The 17,858-nt window shown below is 39.0% G+C and overlaps 1 protein-coding gene across 1 annotated transcript in view; it reads left to right on the top strand.

The window, feature by feature from the left end:
• The window catches only part of BRWD1 (bromodomain and WD repeat domain containing 1), a 91,201-nt gene extending 73,999 nt beyond the window's left edge, over positions 1 to 17,202 (top strand). The window contains exons 37-42 of the mRNA XM_015412882.1: positions 514 to 686; positions 4,700 to 4,935; positions 5,993 to 6,160; positions 10,019 to 10,912; positions 13,205 to 14,113; positions 15,806 to 17,202. Of these exons, the coding sequence (XP_015268368.1) occupies positions 514 to 686; positions 4,700 to 4,935; positions 5,993 to 6,160; positions 10,019 to 10,912; positions 13,205 to 14,113; positions 15,806 to 17,202 (3,777 nt within the window). The remainder of the gene's footprint in view (positions 1 to 513; positions 687 to 4,699; positions 4,936 to 5,992; positions 6,161 to 10,018; positions 10,913 to 13,204; positions 14,114 to 15,805) is intronic.
• Positions 17,203 to 17,858: the final 656 nt, after the last annotated feature.

Genomic DNA, 17,858 nt, shown 5'->3' on the forward strand with positions numbered 1-17,858 from the left:
CGCCAGCTGGCTCCGAGGCGGCGACAGCGTCGTCGTCGTTGCAGAGCGTCTCCTGCGCATGCACAGGAGACGCTCTTGCACTTTCGGGGGGATTTAAACATCCCCCCGAAATTTTTTTAAACTTTTTGTATTTTTGTGCACACGTGGGGACTGGCCCACGTGTGCACAAACCTCCCCCGGCCCCCCAGCTGCCCCCTCCGTGCTGATTTAAGTATCCGCACGGAGGGGGCAACTTGGCTATTAGATATATAGATTAAGAGATAATAGAATAGCAGTTACAACTTATTCAGACTCACATAGGTTATCTTGTACAAGGTAGCAGTTCAGAATAGTTTCCCGTATCTCGCTTAATTCAGTAAAAATGTTAAACAGAAGCAAGGGAGTGCCTAAAATACAAGGTATAAATTTTGAGATAAATAAATGCTCCATGATTGCAAATTAAGTCATTGGGATCTCTGTTTAAAATACTTCTTATTTAAGCATTCAGCTCTTAATATGTTGTTTTTAACCTAGATATATAGTATGACATTGAGGTTATCTGCATTGTTTGAAGAAAAAATAAGAAGAATCATCTCTGACTTTAGAACTGGCCAAAAACACAATGAAAGATTGCAAAGAAGTCAGAAATACTGTAGGAGGAGGCGAAGTCAGAGTAAATCTGTATGGTACTCTATCAAAACACTCAGGTAAATTACCTATCAGTTGGAGCACTGTGGAAAAAACTGTCAAATTTTTCAGAAAATTGAATTTTCTTTCAGGCTGACAGTTTCTAACAGATGAAGTATTCTGTGCTTACAAATTGGGGACCCATAAGGAGTTGGTGGGAGCAGTCGGAAACTCATGCTCCTCCACCTCCAAGATGTGCACTTCCCCTGTTTCCCCTCTCCCTGTTTGCTTTGGCTTTCATTGTCTCCCCTTGCTGGCCCCCATTCTCCATTTTCCTGCTTTTTTGGGGATAGATATATTTTAATTTTTTGAAAACAAAGTAAAGGTGTAAAGGAGATACAGAAATGAAAAAGGGGTTGCATATCACAATTATGTATATAAAAATTATGTTTCACAGTTAAGTGAACAAAAAGCATTTCTCCCCAACACCCCCTTCATTATAATTTTTAAAACACTATCTATAAAATACAATGGTACTTAACTTCTGTTGAGGTACATTTATATTCAACATTTTGGATTTCAAATTCCATAACTAATCTGTTTTACATATACATTATTGATTTCATCTTTGCAACATATTCGGTGTTATATTTTTGCCACCTCTACCTACTCACTGTAACTTTTGACAATAAGTAATATATCAGAGTATAGAAGGAAAATATGTTATATATCTCATAAGAAGGTATTTCTGCTCAGGATTCACTTCTTTATACAATTATATTAAAAATGCTACATTTAAAACTTATTCTTGTATGGCTCTACATTTCAGTACATTTGTGTATACATTTTTTGAACTACTTCTCATTCTAAATTTGTCTCCCGCTCCCTTTTTCTTGCTTTTTACCCTCCTTCCTACCTATGTCTTCTGTTATGTTTTCTGATCACCCTGGTTGCTGTTTTCTCTCTTTGGTGTTGTTTCTTCCGGCTTGTAATTTACTTATTTTTATTCATTTATTAAATTTGTTAATTGCCCAGTCTCTGCTGGTGCAGGGCTGTGGGTGATGTACAACATTCATAAAAACATATCAAGATAAAACAATTAAAACAATAACACATTTCAAACAGATCGGGTGGCATGTACTCAATCAATCAATCAATCAATACTTTATTTACAGTCCATGATCAGAATACAAACCAGTAAGGAAAAAATAAAATAAATGACTATATAAAAATTAAGGTATGCAAATATAGAAGTGCATAAAACTAAATTAAAACTAATACTAATAGAAACACAGTAGTTTCTAACATTAAAATTCTAAAATAGAATACAAACAGCTACTATCTTCCAAGTTAAGTTGAGAAAAATATATGGAACGTAGTTTAATCGTTTGGGAGCAGAGTTTAGCAACTTTCCCGGTGATCTCTATGCGCACATCAGAGAGAAGTGTGTTAATGATCCCGGAGTTGGAGGTGTCAGGACAGAGCTCCAGTAACGGGGAGATAAGGGCAGTACGATTTTCATTGTAGAAAGAACAGCGAAGAAAGACATGCACCATTGACTCTATCTGACCACTGTTACAAGGGCAAAATCTCTCAGACTGGGCAATTTTGTTATATCTGCCCTCAATAACTGAAGATGGCAAAACTGAAAATCTGGCAGGGGTGAAAGCACTTCTTTGATTAACATTTTCAAGATTATATAGATGGGAAGGAAACGTTTATGAGGAGCAACAATAAAATTAGATGTTTTTGAAATGTCAGACTGACGTTCAGTGTCTTCCACTCTCTGTCTCAGATTGTCTAGCTAAATCTCCCCCCATCCGCAGAAGAGCTGCAGAAGAAAATCCAAGCTGCGCAATTTTAACTTGAACTGCCTTGTTCCAACTGGATTGAGAACCATCCAGTAACATTAAAGGAAGGAGACCTTGGGGGTTTATATTTATATTAAGCTGGAGAAAAAGTGATGAAAGTACAATTCTAGCAGCAACCTTTAGCATACCTATTTCCAGCCGTACCATTACATTTGAAATGCGTTCGGGGACCTGCAAAACAGCCCTCAGAAACTTTGATTGAACCCGTTCCAAAGGGGTAAAACAAGACTCGGGGGCCTATAAATGTCCCATAAACTAATTGAGGTAAAATCCTTGCTTTAAAAAGTTTAAGGGCGGCTGGTGAAAAGTGACCCCCCCCCCCCGGACCTAAGGAATTTAATTATACTAAGGGCTGTCCTTTCTTCCTTGTCAGGGGTGGCATGTACTAATTTATCCAATTTCAGACTGCTGGCTACTTCGCAAACAGGGAAGAGGAGGGCAAGGCAGTTATAAGAAGCAGCAGGAGCGGAAAAGGGTGCCAGCTAGGATGGAAACCATTGCTGTTCTCAGCCAAAAGTCTGGCAGAACATCTCTGCCTTACAGGCCCTGCGGAATTGCATAAGGTCCCGCAGGGCCCAGATGGTATTTGGCAGAGAGTTCCACCAGGTTGGAGCTAGGACCGAAAAGGCCCTGGCCATGGCTCAGCCCTGTTCATTCCTACAGCCCCTGCTGGCCACTACACTCCCTCTTGTTCTGTCTTTTAGCCCTTACATTGCACATACCCACTGTCTTCCCCATTTCTTTGTTTTGTCTTCCCCCTGTGCTCAGTTGATCCTTACTTTAAAAGAAGAAGATTGGGAGTTGCTAAATAACTTTATAATGCTGACATTGATCATGCAATGTACTCCTGTGAAATTTTGGTAGGCAACTTTTGTTTAACCTTTTGAAGTTTAAACCCCCCCCCCCAATGTTTTAGATTTTTCTACATACTTCAGAGTTCTCCTGTGTTTGCAGAAACATCTACCATATCCTTTTTTGGCCCCATTATGTGGACTGTAGGATTATAGAGTTACAAAGCCTAGGGAATTAGAGAGACTGTTTCTGTCCAGTACTATTGTCTATCAGAAAATGGTTTAGGATAGGTTAGACTGTTGAGAGATGATCTAGTTTATCTAAGTGACTGAGAAACATGTAAGTTCTGTTTACTCAAGTTGCTTAAACAGATTTTAATAGCAGTATGGATTTGAATATTTTGTGCATGTTCTTCATAATAAACATTTCCAGTTTAAAGAGATCAATTTAAAGTATCTTATTAACCTCACACCTATTACTCATGTACTATGAAATTCTGCAGAAAGTGATTTCTCCCTGAACTCAGTAAGTTTAAGTAAAGCAGATGCTGCATACTCAGCAGGGCAGTTTTTAAAAAAAGCTCTGAGTAGTGGCAGTGAAAAGGGAAGTAGAAGTATGTGATAAGGCAGGGATTAGTGAGGTGCCTATCCAAAAGGCAAAACAGCCTCTGTCAGACTAAGGTGCTGCTAGCTGATTTTGCCACAGTTGATACAAGTTGAGAAATGGCAACTGGTCCAAGATGTCCTTCATGATTGAGAAGGGATTTGCACCTAGGTCTTTCTAATCCAAGTACCTATCCACTATCCATGGGTGGTTCCCATGTATAATAGAATGGACTCCAGCAACTAACTAAAAAAAAGTTTGCCGCGGCGCACGCTTCTTCGTTGTGCGCCGGCTTGTCCTGTGATCAGCACCTCTCCCTTGCCATGGAACCTCCACGGTACCTCCACAGGACCTCCACGGGAGGTCTGATCGAGTAACTGCGCAGTAGTTTGCCCCAGGGCAAACAGCCACGCTTCTCCCCCGCAGTTTCCTGCCCGTGTGACCGGGGCCAGTATTATGCAAATTAAACTATAACAAGTTATGCTCCTTTCCTTTACAAATTTTAAAGGTTGTTTAGGTCTTTAAACAGTCAAAGTTAAGAGTATGTGAATCATGAGAGTTTGCGTGAAAGAATAAAACTGATAAACATTATAATGAAACATATCATAGGCTTTTAAAGTGGGAGTCTTGGAATAGGTGCATTTTGCATAAATTTAGAATAGCATCTTAAAATTTATTGCATTGGCACATCTTTGAAGCATTTATCAAGCTTGAAAAGTACAATTGATATACAAAACGGAACATCACTCTGTTAAAATATGCCATTGTAATTTTATTGAATACACCCATACATGGACTGTAGATTGTTTTCATTTTCTGTTGTCAAGAAGTACAAAGCAGAAGCAAAGTAAATCTCATTCAAGAAGCCAGTCGGAGGCAGAAGACTCTTCTAACCAGCAAGTCTCAAGCAGAGGGTTATGTGTCACAAGCCATAAAATGAATACTAGCAGCTCATGCCACAGCATTCCTGGCATATCTTCTGACTCTACCTCTGCATTGTCCTTTGGGAAAAATGGACGAACAAGAAGTACAGCCAAAGCTCACAGTTCCACATTGTCATCAGGTAAGTAATGTATTTTGAAGAACTTGTTAAAGGAAACCTTTTACTCCTCCTCTGTCTTGCTGTTAGTATTACTGAGTTCAAGCTTTACTTTTTGTAGTGTACATCTTATGGAACAAACCAGATCTTCCATTAAGACACTATATATCAGTTTTGCGGAAAAATTAGTCTTGTTGACTAAATTTGTAGTATGCTTCCTTTTAAAGTGGTGGCAGTTTTCAGTTCTAATTCCACAGTCAGCTTACACTAAATAGTTATAAATCATAAATTCTGCCATTTTCTTTTTGTTAGCTTACAAAGTCACATTTTTCTGCTTATGTGGCAAGTCCATGTAGAAATCCCTGCCTTGTCTATGGATGGCCAGGTTTTGCTGTTTTTCATTAGGGATAGCCACATTTACTATTAGGCTCCAACCCATAACTTATCAGCTTTTCTGCTGGTGCAGGAGGGAAGAGGTATAGATCTTGCCTGATTATCTCTTTAATGTAGCCATACTGTAATGGTTATTTGTCTACATGTATCCCACAGTCCACAGCACAGTCTTGGGAGCTGGGGTCTAAAGGAGTTGTTCTTCCCCTTATGAACCAACAAAAAAGCTGGCAGGATCCAACTTTTAGTAGTTCTTTTGTTTCAGGTATTGAGTGTCTCTCCTTCTTATGTTCTACAGAACTAAATCAAATTAGAATTATTACTAAGACTGTGATATGGACTAGGTGTATTATTTTGTATGAAACTGCATCTTTGGTGTGTGTATTTCTTTGCAATGAAAAATATTAACATCTGGGATTGTAGTGATTTAATTTAGAAATCACTTTAGAATTTAGAATTTTGTGGTCAATTTAGAAAATTTTGAGAATTGAGAAACAGGATAAGTAAAACCTACAAACATTAAGACGGAGGCTGGATGACCATCTCTCGGGTATGTTGTAGGACAATCTTTCGGCTATGCTCCTGCAGAGTGTAGGGGGTTGGACTAGATGACCTGCAAGCTCCCTTCCAACTCTAACATTCTGTGATTCTGTGGTGTTTGATTAGCATTAAATTATCAAACTTTTTCCAGAAAGTGAATTAGACCATTCTACAGCTACTTCATCTTCAAGCAGTTCAGAGGAAAGCAAAGAAAGTTCTGCAGAGCTCTCCTCTCCTATGTTACGTAATGGAATATCTGGGAAAAAGAATAACAACTTCAGAGTTACTAGGAACAGAGTATATCAGCAGAAACAAATGGGTACGTGTAATTCAGTAAATAGTAATTGCAGAACTGTTATGCCCAAGTATGCAGCTGTTCATTTTGAAATTCATACCTCATGTTTTAATCCAACAGGGGTTCTCAATACAGTTAAAAGGCAACACAAACAATTTAAGGTATAAAACCAACATGTAAAGCATGTTTCTAAACTGATCAATATAATTATTTAACTATTAAAACCAGTATCAGTTAGTAAATAAAAATGTCACAGTACAGAATAAAACAATCCAACCAGCTCTTCTTTGTAGAACGCTTGTAAAACACCTTTGAAAGTCTTGACCATCTTCTTAAAATCTGTGTGAGCATAAGCTTGGCTCCCTGGGGAAGGAGCTTGATAAAAGGGCACGTAACTAAAATTCCCTGTTGCTTATGTTCATTGGCCTAATTTTCTGTGGAGTAGGGTTCCATCAAATGACAGACACAAGGGGTCCATACTGCAGAAGGAATTCTCAAAAGTAACAAAACTGGATGCGTGTTTTTAAGCTTTAATAGGCAAAGCCAATAAAAATACTCAAGTCTTAAAATGTGTGTGTTCTTATATGCACTTTCTGTGCCAAGCAGCCAGGAGCTCAAACAGTCAAGGAAAAGATCACATGCCTATAAAGTGCAACTTAAAGGTTCATGAACCTTCAGTATGCCCCAATACAGTGTGGGAAAGAGACAGGGACTATGGTCACACATACTAAATAATCCACTTTCGATCCACTTTCAGTGCACTTTCTAACTGGATTTTACTGTGTGAATTGGCAAAGTCCAGTTGGAAAGTGAATTGAAAGTGGATTATTTAGTGTGGGTGACCGCAGCCTGGGTTTAAATCCTTCATCATCCATTCATTTTTGATATTTGAAAGCATCTTCTCCACTCTGTTAGCCTTTTTTTGTAATCCATGCAGTAACATATACAATTAGAAGTTTGCTTAGATCAGATTTTCTTTTCAACAAGTCTATATATCTCAACTTGACCATATTTCCATTTTAAACAATAGTTCAAAAAAATGTTATATTTTCACTTACTAGGCAAGTTTCTACATTTTCATCAATATACCTTTTGCCCTTTGCTCCAGGATAAGAGTCTATTGAGTCAACACGTTGCTGCCAAATGCATCTACTTCCTATTCCATCTAACTCAGAGGTTATCATTGTCAAGATTGATCTTTCCTTTCCTTACCATTTAGCTTAATCTTTAACATTATTAATTTAATATCAATACATCCTCATGCTTTCCTGCTTTAACTTTATCTGGTATAAACATTTTGTTTAACAAGCACTATAAGCCTATGCTTACTAACCACTTCAATGTATCCCTATTTTCTATTTACTAATGTTCTTACCCTCTACCAAAGCCATTTACATATTTTAGCCTCTACCAACTTCTCCTTACACCATTTTCCACCTAACCGTATATTCCATTATTATTTTTCAACTATAGTCTTGGTTGATCACATTTTGAAGCTCTTCTTATCCAGATAAACAAACTATTATCCCAGAACACATAAGGACCTTATATACACAAAGCAACATATTAAACTATCCAGATAAACAAATTGTTGCCCCAGTACACATAAAAACAGTCCTATACATTTATATACACAAGGCAAAATAATAAATTCCTCCTAATATATCCTAGGAGAAGAAACAACCCTTTAATTACTTTGTGGGTATTTCTTTTCAGACAGTTATATAGTTATAACCCCGCTTTTCCCTTTGAACAAACACCTACAAAAACATTTCATCCTTTAAAATCACATAACTCCATAATTCATTTACTTTGACATGCAACTACTCCCATTAAAAAAATAGAAAAACAATAATTCATATAACTTGATTTTCCCCCTTGAAATTAATAGTCTCTTCTTTTTAGCGATCATTTCCAAATGTCTCTCTTGTTTGTACGTACATGATTCCTTTTTTATACTCTCCCCTCTCTTTTTCAACCATGTTATTTTCACAATTTTGTGGAGGTTGTTGAAACTTGTCTCACCTCCCTCTTTTCCCCTTCTTTTGTCCTTTTTGCTTCTTTTTTCCCCTTTCTTTGTCCTCTTTTTCTTTAAATAATACAATTTTATTAAATCCTTATGGCTAGTGCTTTGTTTACAGTTATTTTGCACCTTTGCCATCTGTGGGGATGGGGTCTTGGACACCTTCTTTTCCTGATGCCTCTCCTGTTCTTTTCCCATGTTCTGTCCATCCTGTTCCGATTCCTCTCTGTTTTCTTTAGCCAACAATACGTTCTGTAGCTTTCCAAATATGTTGTCCCACGCTTGCTCTATCCCTCTACGTATCCCTTCACTTATCTTTTCCTCCAGTGTTTTCCGAAACAGCTCCATCATACGTTCTCCGTCTTCTACCTCCTCATCCGTCTCCACCCCCTCATTATTCTCTGCAGACGCCATTTTACTCAGCTACGTAGCTTCTTTTTGTTTACTTCCTCTCGTTTATTTCCTCTCAAAGAATCCATTTAGAGCTAAAGTTTAGCATTTCTGCCAGAAACATGTAAGTCCTTGCCAACAAAATTATTGTCCCCCAGCAAAACAAGAAAAATTCCAGTCCAATATTCAGCCCGTTTTACTTTTCCCGGCCGCTTCTCTTCTATATTCTGGGCAATTACGCTGGGGTTTATATAGCTTGTAACCGCAGTCGTACTCACTCTGTTTGCATTTGTTACTGCTTGTATATCCATTTAATTAAAAACAACGGCTGGCTGCGACTGGTGCAGGGCATGGTGACCATGCCTGCTTCCCTTCTCTGCTCCTGCTTCAGGGCACATACGATAACACTCGTGCATTTGCCATATGCATGAGTGCTCGCATCAATCCCCCTGCCACCCCCCCTCCCCTGGGAGGTTGGGTGTTGCCCCCCGTAATCCGGGAGACAGCAAAAAAAGCCGAGTGGGAGTGGACGCTTTGGAGCATTCCGAAACGCGTCCGTTCGTTGCGCCATACCGGCTTCTCGGCCTTTTGGCTAAGAAGTGTAAACATTATCTACCTAAGTCATCTGTTCTTATCAGTTTTAAAAATGTGTTTTTAAACTGCTCTTGTATTTTAAAGAAAGATATCAGAGCAGAAAACTAGTTTTGTATAGCAAAGCCAGGGGAAAGCTGAAAACCTTTGCCACTGAGGTAATTTGAGGCTGCATAAGCTTGCAGTTTACGTTTTATAGACAGACCAGGAGACTGTAAATGTTCCTAAAACGACTTCAGCAGCTCATTTCTGCACTCCCATTTCCACAGAGTATTCTCAGCTAATTGTTCTGTACACGCTGTAATTAATCAACAGCCCCCACCCGAAAACACCTCAAATTGACCATCACGTAAGGTTGCATTAGCAACAACAAAAAAATAAGCTGTAAAACAGAACATTAAATGCATATATATTGTTGTCAGCACTCTTGTGTATCATTTACTCCATGGATGTGGGATGGCCAGATACCTGAGCTGAAGTTGTGCTTTCGCTTATAGACTTTAAATCATAAATTGTATGAATACAGACCTTTTGGTATCTTTATGTTCTTCAGTGTACATGATTTTAGGATCTTGATTTATGTTTATTGAAAATTCAGCAAAGAAAATACATGTTATGGTACATGAAAATGCAATTGCACTTTCAAATGCTGTTTTTCTGCTGTGATTGTGGTGCTAACATCTTAAGTCTGTTTAAAGAGGACTAAAATGCCAGCTCTAGAGTTATTAAGAGCTTGGCCCAGAGCTTTTGATGGGAGGGCGGGGTAAAAATCTAATGAAATAAATAAATAAAATAAAATAAACACTTGGGGAAATTTAAAATACATACCTTCAAAAATGTTCAAGATTTGCAAACAAATTTGCATTTTTAATGCCTAGATTCTCAGGAGACTGGAAATCTCCAAAGAACTACTAGGAGAAGAATATACAAAAAAGACACTGAGTGTTCCACAGAGCCTTGTGAAGCTTTGAGCAACAGACATCGAAGGCACAGAAAAATTCCACGCAGGAGTGCTACTGTGGCAGCTAATAAACTAAGACTGATGAGTGATGTAGAAGAGGAGCAGTCTAGCTCAGAAAGTATTAGTATTGGAAACAAAAACAGAAAACTGCCTCATCGCAGTGCTTCTGCTGCAGCGAGAAAAGTGTTGCTAAATGTTTCTTACAGTTCCATACAGAGTGAAAGTGATAAGGAAGAAGAACAATATAGCCGAAGGAAAACCTTTGAAGCTGATTCTGCTAGTGGTGCTGTTAAAAAAAGGCATATCAGTGAATCTGAAAGTGAGAGTTCAAATTCTGAAAGCGGCATGCAAAAAAAATTAAAGAGCTGTCACATTAATGGCCATAAGCAGTCACACAGAGCTGACTGCAATGCATCTAAAATAAAGCCCACTGTAGAATTTTCAGAAGACGACTCTAAAAATCAGACTTCAGAAGATGAGAGTGTTCAACAAACTTTTGATCATTCTACACCCAAAAGGAGGAGCAATTCTGAGGCAGATTCTGAATCAGACAAATGCAGTGGCTTACCAAAACAGACTCTTAAAAAGGCACCAACTCGCTGCAGGAAAGCAAAAGTTTTAAGTGACTCAGAGGAAACGGCAGAGTCTGAGGGAGAGGATGAGAAATTTACTCTTTTAGAGAGCAAAGGAGCTGAAACGTTAAGACAATTAGATGATGGTGTCAAGTGCTCATCTAAATTTGAATCTGAAACAGACTCTGATAACAGCAGCAGTGCATCAAAAAGGCAGAAAAGGAAAGCTGTCAGGAAAGGTAATGTATAAAATGGTAAAATACAAAATTTTGATTTTATGTGCATTGAAAATTAAAATGCGTTTCCTTGTAGCCTTCTTCAGTGCATTTCCCTGTGTGCAACAGAGTTTACTTAGCACAACAAAACCACAATATCTTTGTACGATGTAGCACAGCTTGCAAACCTTAAGATGTATACCTGCAATCCTCACTTTATCCGGGTAGTTCAGAGTCTGTCTTTCAGCACTGTGTACTGTATTGTATAAACCATTAGGTTCATCACAGTAAAAAAAAATATTTAAAGCATTTATTAGCAGCCTTTCTTCCATACAGAGTGCAAGACAGCTTACAATATAGCTAAAATAATCAAATCCATTAAAAAAACATAATTTAAAATCACAGTTTAGGATTGCTGGCAAATTAATTAAATGTGGTCTAAAGAAAGCCAGGTTTGCCACATGGGAGTGCTACTCGACACAGCAAATTAGGCAAAAGTACTCAGAACCACTGCAGCTACCTGGTTTCCTAAGGTGACTGCTGTGATTAGCAGCACTCTCAAGTAGCCAACCTGGCTTTTCAAGAGGGGGATAACCCCATTCAAGACAGGAGAGATCTGAAGTCCCTGGTATGCCTTTCTACTAACCCAGAGAGCCTCTGTCTTGTCAGGATTAAGTTTTAGCTTGTCCACCCTCATCCAAGCCCATTACTAACTGCAAGCACTGGTGCAGACATCAACTGTATTTATTTATTTATTTAGATTTATATCCTGCCTTGCCTGCACAGGCAGGCTCAAGGCGGCATACAACAGTTTAAAATACAATAAAATACAACAATAAAATTTCAAATTATGAATAAATTACATAAAGTGCAGTTGAATACAGATGGTGAATTTCTATGAGGTGGTCCGATGAAGCTACGGTGGTGTCCGAAGTTGTTCTGAATGCCAGCAGCATGGTGGCCATAATAGTCCAGTTGTCAATAGCTCATTCATCAGTGGCGGCTCCTAATTGAAAGCCTGGTGAAAGAGCTCCATTTTACAAGCCCTGCAGGGCCATCATGTTTTCCGGGAGCTCATTCCCCCAGTGTGGAGCCGCCACTGAGAAGGCTCTCGCTCTGGTGATGGCCAATCTGGCGTCTTTTGGGCCAGGGAGAGTCAGGCGATTTTGCAACCCTGACCTCAGTGCTCTCTGGGGGATATATGAGGAAAGGCGGTCCCTCAGGTAGACAATATCCTCAGTTAGGTGGGAAAGAAAGATAGAGCGGGGTATCATCTGCATATTGGTGACACCACAGCCCAGATCTCCTGACGACCTCTCCCAGCAGCTTCACGTAGATATTAAATAACATAGGGGATAAGATCAAACTCTGTGAAGCTCAACTGGCCAGCGGCCATGGGGCAGAGCAGGAATCCCCCAGATAGGACTTGAACCACTGTAATATTGTGTGTCCCAGTGCCAAGAGATGGCTTAGCAGGATAGTATCAAAGGTCACTGAGAAATCCAGCAGAACTAGCAGGGTCACCTTCCCCTTGTCCAATTCTCAGTAAAGGTCATTAACCAAGGTGACCAGAGAAGTCTCTGTTCCAAATCCCTGCTTGAAGCCGAATTGAAATGGGTCCAGAAAATCAGTCTCTGGAGCTGAGAAGTATCAACCAGTTCAAGCACCTTGCCCAAGAATGGAAGGTTAGAAGATTGGCTAGAAGTTCTCCAACACAGTAGGGCTTAGGGAGGTTTGTTTCAAAACAGGCCTCCTTGAGCATGGGTTCCACAACTCCTGCCTTCAAGGAAGCATTTACCCACTCCCCTTACCCACTTGGCCAGCCCCTCCCCCCCGCCTCGACAGCTTTTATCAGTCAGGAAGGTGGGGGTTGAGAACACAGGTGGTAGCTCTCATTTCTGTAAGGATATTGTCCACATCCTCAGGATCCACAAGCTGAAACGTATCCATATAAATCAGACAAGCTGGTGCCAAAGGTTCATTATCATCTGAACATGCATCCACACTTGCATTTAATCATAAAATCATAAGAATAACAATTAAAATAGCCAGCAGTGACAAAAACTCAAGTCCAAGCAATTGCCTAATAAGTGAATGATAACGTTCTAGCTCTTGACTAAACTTGTGATACACAGAGGTGATTAAAAAGAGGAATTCTGCCTTAGCATCAGGGGTGTCCATATGTACTGCAGTATCTTTAGCTTTACTTATCTATTAAATATGGTTACTGTAACTATAAACTTGTGTATTTTTCAACAGTTAGTTTTTGTTCATGTCTAATACTGTGTTATTCATTCTTTTTGCATGCCTTTATAGAATATGTCATCCAGCAGAATGGACATAATAGAAAATCTGCCAGAAAAAGACCACATGAAAGTGATTCTCAGAAAGGAGGCTATAAAATACAAAATAGTGAGCATCATAGTTGGAAAAGATTACCACACAGAAATCCTACTGTGACAGTTACTAAATTGAGGCTCTTGAATGAAGTGCAGGACCTTTCAAACTGGGAAGCGTCTGGGAGTAAGAATGGAGGACTTCCCAATCAGTATGTCGCTTCTACAGCTAAAAAAATGTCTGATAGTTCAGGGGATGGAGGTCAACAGTCTGATGAACAAATAACTAGGCGCAACAACAGAAGAAAGCTCTCTGTAGCTGCTTCGACTGCTGTTTCTGATATACAGAGATATAATAGTGAATCTGAAAATAGTTCAGATTCCGAAAGTACTAGAAGAAAGAACAGAAATGCTAAAACCCATAAATATCAGCACAGAACTGTGTGTGATGAATCTCTTAAAATAAAACCCAGGATGGAATTTTCAGAGAGAAACTCCAAAAGCCATGTGTCGAAGGATAGTAGTTTTTCCCACCTCTTGGCTTATACACATACACAGAATGCTATAAATAGTTCTGAATCTGAAGTAGACACTGAGTTAGACAAATGCAATGAAAGCATTGAGAAGCAGCAGAACCATAAAAAGACCCCAGCTTCTTCCAGTAAATCAAAAATGAAAAATCACATCAAAGCAACAACAGAATCTGATGTAGAACATAAAGGAGATGGAATAGGCTCTCTGCAAGACAGCAACAGACCTTCAAGAAGATTAAAATCTGGAGGCACAGCACACTCAGAAACTGCATCCGACTCAGATAGTAGCACCTACAATGATGCCCCCAAACAAAAACATGTGAAAAAGAAGGGGGACGTGGAAAACTTTAAGAAAGGTAATATTTTTAGAAGTAATGTGTTAACTTTGTCTAGACTGGGAACATGCAGCCTTTTTACCTGAGTACAGGAAAAAAAAACCTTAAAATCTACGTATGAAGATGTTGGTTTGCCAGCAAAGAAGGTGGCTTGGGGCTGAGATGCAAGCTTTCTACTTAGCTAGATATACTGCAATTTTGTATATAGAAGTGACTTTTGGTATAGATGTAAGGAACTAAAGTAACCCCTCTCCAGAGCTATCAGTAAGAAACATCAGTGGTTTTGCTTAGGAGGTACACAGGGATGTAATTGCAATTGATTAAAATAATGCCCATGCATCAAAGGTGCTTAGTGAGCAGTGGTAGAGTTTCTACTCCCACTTTCAGAACTACCATGCTACAAATTCTAATATTACATAATTGCTCTCTACTGGAACAGATCTTTCCTCAAGGTCCTGCTAGCTTTCTGCCTGACCTTTTTGGTTCTCATCTTCCATACCTGTCTTTCAGGCATGTGGTGCTTAGCCAGGCATGTGGTGCTTAGCCACAGAGTAGACTGGGTGCCATGCCACATGGATGCTTCTGCATGCTCCCTCCTGGGTGGAAATTGGGGGTTCAGGGGCTAATGTTTTCTCCAACATTTTAGATATAAATCATGCCAGATTACCGAAACTGTGGCAAAATTTTGGGTAGCATGCTACTGCATCCGAAATACACAATCAAATGTATAATAATAGTTGCCTAATAGTCTCTGTTTTATGTTCTTCTTTTACTTTATTATGCTCAACTGTATTTTTATAGAATTTTGTTTTACTGTCCTAAATTCAGTTATATGAATGTTATGAATGTTATATTTAAGCATGTGTGTTCTATGGCTTGTTGCCGTAATAAATGACTGACTGTCATGCCAGATGTATGAAGACAGCAACAGTGATGGGTTTGAGGGCCGTGGAACATGGAAAGTGACCACCTAGTCTGAGGCTCGGTTCCTCTGTCCTTCAAGAAGCCTGTTCCCTACTGGCCTCAGAAGCAGCTCTCCTTGAGGAGAGTAGCAGTGATTTTTGCTGTTCAGAGAGCAGATGTCCCACATGTGCTGCTTGCAACTGTTTATGGCCATCTTAACAGCCTGAGCACACTGAACAGCAGTGTGGTGCTCTTCCACAGTAGAGCACTAACCATTGGCATGGGGCTGCTGGCATTAAGGGCAGGGCCAGAGCAATGTTACTTTTTAGTCCTGGTGTACTCTGAGCCCAGCAAAATGATCTGGCATTTTGGGGTTGCCTTCTCCCTGGTCTATGCTGAGCCCATGCAAAGGTTACGTTAGCTGGAGAAGCAATGCATACTGTGGGATTTCAGATTACATAAAAAGCATTCAAAATGTTTATATTTTAAGTTGAGAACTAGAGGGTGGGGAAAAGGGGCGGTAAGGTATGATGAATGATCAGGGACTAGAACTGGAAATGTGTGACTGCTAAAAGGCTGTCATAGTAATGTTCTTGGTTAATTCCTGCTCCATCTTACATGAATATTTTTAAAGTATATAAAATAAATTTACATATTAAAATATTTAATGAAATGTTTCCAAATTCACAGTCCTGTTGTTGTCCTATAACACAGGCTGGCTTCTCAGTATTACTTCATTATGTCATTTTTAAAACAAAATAATTTCTTTTGGTAATGCAGCATTTTGAACTTTAAATCTTTGTTTTGCAGTATCAGCTTTTAAAGGAATAAAGCAAAGTCCAGTAGTACTCAGGAATAGGAAAAGCTTCCAAAAATATGTGGAATCAAATCGTGAACCAATGAATATCAGTGTTGTGAATGGGAAAAAAAATCCACGCCGTAGTGCTGCTGTGGCTGCTAGTAAAATTAAGCTCATTAGTGATACTAAGGAAAACATCTCAGGTCCAGAATTTGATAATGCTAAAAACACAGCCCGAAGACTTCCATACCGCAGTGTGTCTGCTGCAGCCAGAAAGCTGATACTGGATATTCTGCCTTCCCCCTCTGAAAGTGAAACAGAACCAAAGGAACGTGAGATGAAGAAAAAACAATTTCAGACCAGTTCTTGCATAGCTAGAAAATCTATTGAAGAACCAAATATGAAAAATTTGGACTGTAAAAAAGAGCATGTAGTAAATCAAAAGAGCAGGAAAAACAGTAGCTCAAGACAGCAATCTCTCAGAACTGTGAGTAGTATGTCTCCTAAAAGGAAAAAGTTTGCAAAACCTTTGGAAGAAGGATCATCCAATAGTCTTTCATTTGAAAATCAGAGAAACTTAAGTCAATCAACATCTGCAGATAACCATAACATAGCAAGCAGTTCTCCAGCAGATTCTGAATCTGAAAAAACGTATGGTGGTAAAAATGTAAAAAGCATAACAAAGGCTGTGAAAGAAAAGCAAAAGCAAAGAGGTAGTTCTTTGTTAAAAATCAGGAAACCCAGAACTTTGAGAAGCTCAAAATCTGAACCTGATGGCTGTTCCAATTCCTCATCTGATTCAGAATCTAAGGACATTGACGATAGCAAGGAGGGAACAACAGAAAAGAGGAAAAGGAAAGCCACTGCTATAGCTAAAAACATAAGTGATGGTATCTCTGAACCTTCCAGGGCATACCAGAGAAGGAATAACATAGCAAGCAGTTCTCCAGCAGATTCTGAATCTGAAAAAGGGTATGGTGGTAAAAATGTAAAGAGCATAACAAAGGCTGTGAAAGAAAAGCAAAAGCAAAGAGGTAGTTCTTTGTTAAAAATCAGGAAACCCAGAACTTTGAGAAGCTCAAAATCTGAACCTGATGGCTGTTCCAATTACTCATCTGATTCGGAATTTCAAACAGAATCTAAGGACATTGACGATAGCAAGGAGGGAACAACAGAAAAGAGGAAAAGGAAAGCCACTGGTATAGCTAAAAACATAAGTGATGGTATCTCTGAACCTTCCAGGGCATACCAGAGAAGGAAGCGGCCAAAAGTGAATGAAGAAAATGATTCTGAAGAACTGGATTATGCAAAGTATAAAAGAGTGAATCGACGTTCCAAAATAAGAACTAGAAATGGAGGCAGGAGGACTGTAAGATATGCAGATGATGAAGATGATTGTGACATGTAACCTGTGATTCCTCAGTTAATTACACATATTGGTTCTCTTCCTATAATTCAGGGAATATATATATTTTTCTATGAAAAAGTTAAATATGGAGACTCTCCTTTTCATGTTGTGACTTTGCACTTGTCTGCCTCTGTAGCAGCATTTAGCACATATGCCAAATGTGCCTCATTATAGGGGGCAAAACTCTATTGGTATTTTGCTAAATATGGTAGTAAAGTTGGGGGGGGGGTAAAATATTAAGCAACAACTTAAAAGCTGCATGTTTAGTATCAGGTGCTGCACAGAGACACTACCTATGTCATTCTTTAATAGTCTGTTCAGGATCAGATAATTGGAACAGTTTTGTTTGATATTGTATAAATGAGTCAGACTAGCATCTAATACTGTATATTATAAACAAGGTGGATACTGATTAAACAGATATAAAGTGGTTCCCATGCAGATAATAAAACAACTTGTTAATGAGCGGTGCTATCAATTTTCAAAACATGCAGCTTGAACTAATAGGTAATAAAATACTTGGCAATTTGTAAATATGTGGATAAAGGATTTTGCTGTCAGATACAATCTTTTAATATGTGGCTTCCATGCTGTACATTTTTGGATCATTGAATACAGATGATCACTTGAGCCTAAGATTTTTTGTGTGTGTTTTG

The sequence above is a fragment of the Gekko japonicus genome, unplaced genomic scaffold, assembly GCF_001447785.1.
Source record: "Gekko japonicus isolate JY-2015 unplaced genomic scaffold, Gekko_japonicus_V1.1 scaffold1429, whole genome shotgun sequence".
NCBI lineage: Eukaryota > Metazoa > Chordata > Lepidosauria > Squamata > Gekkonidae > Gekko > Gekko japonicus.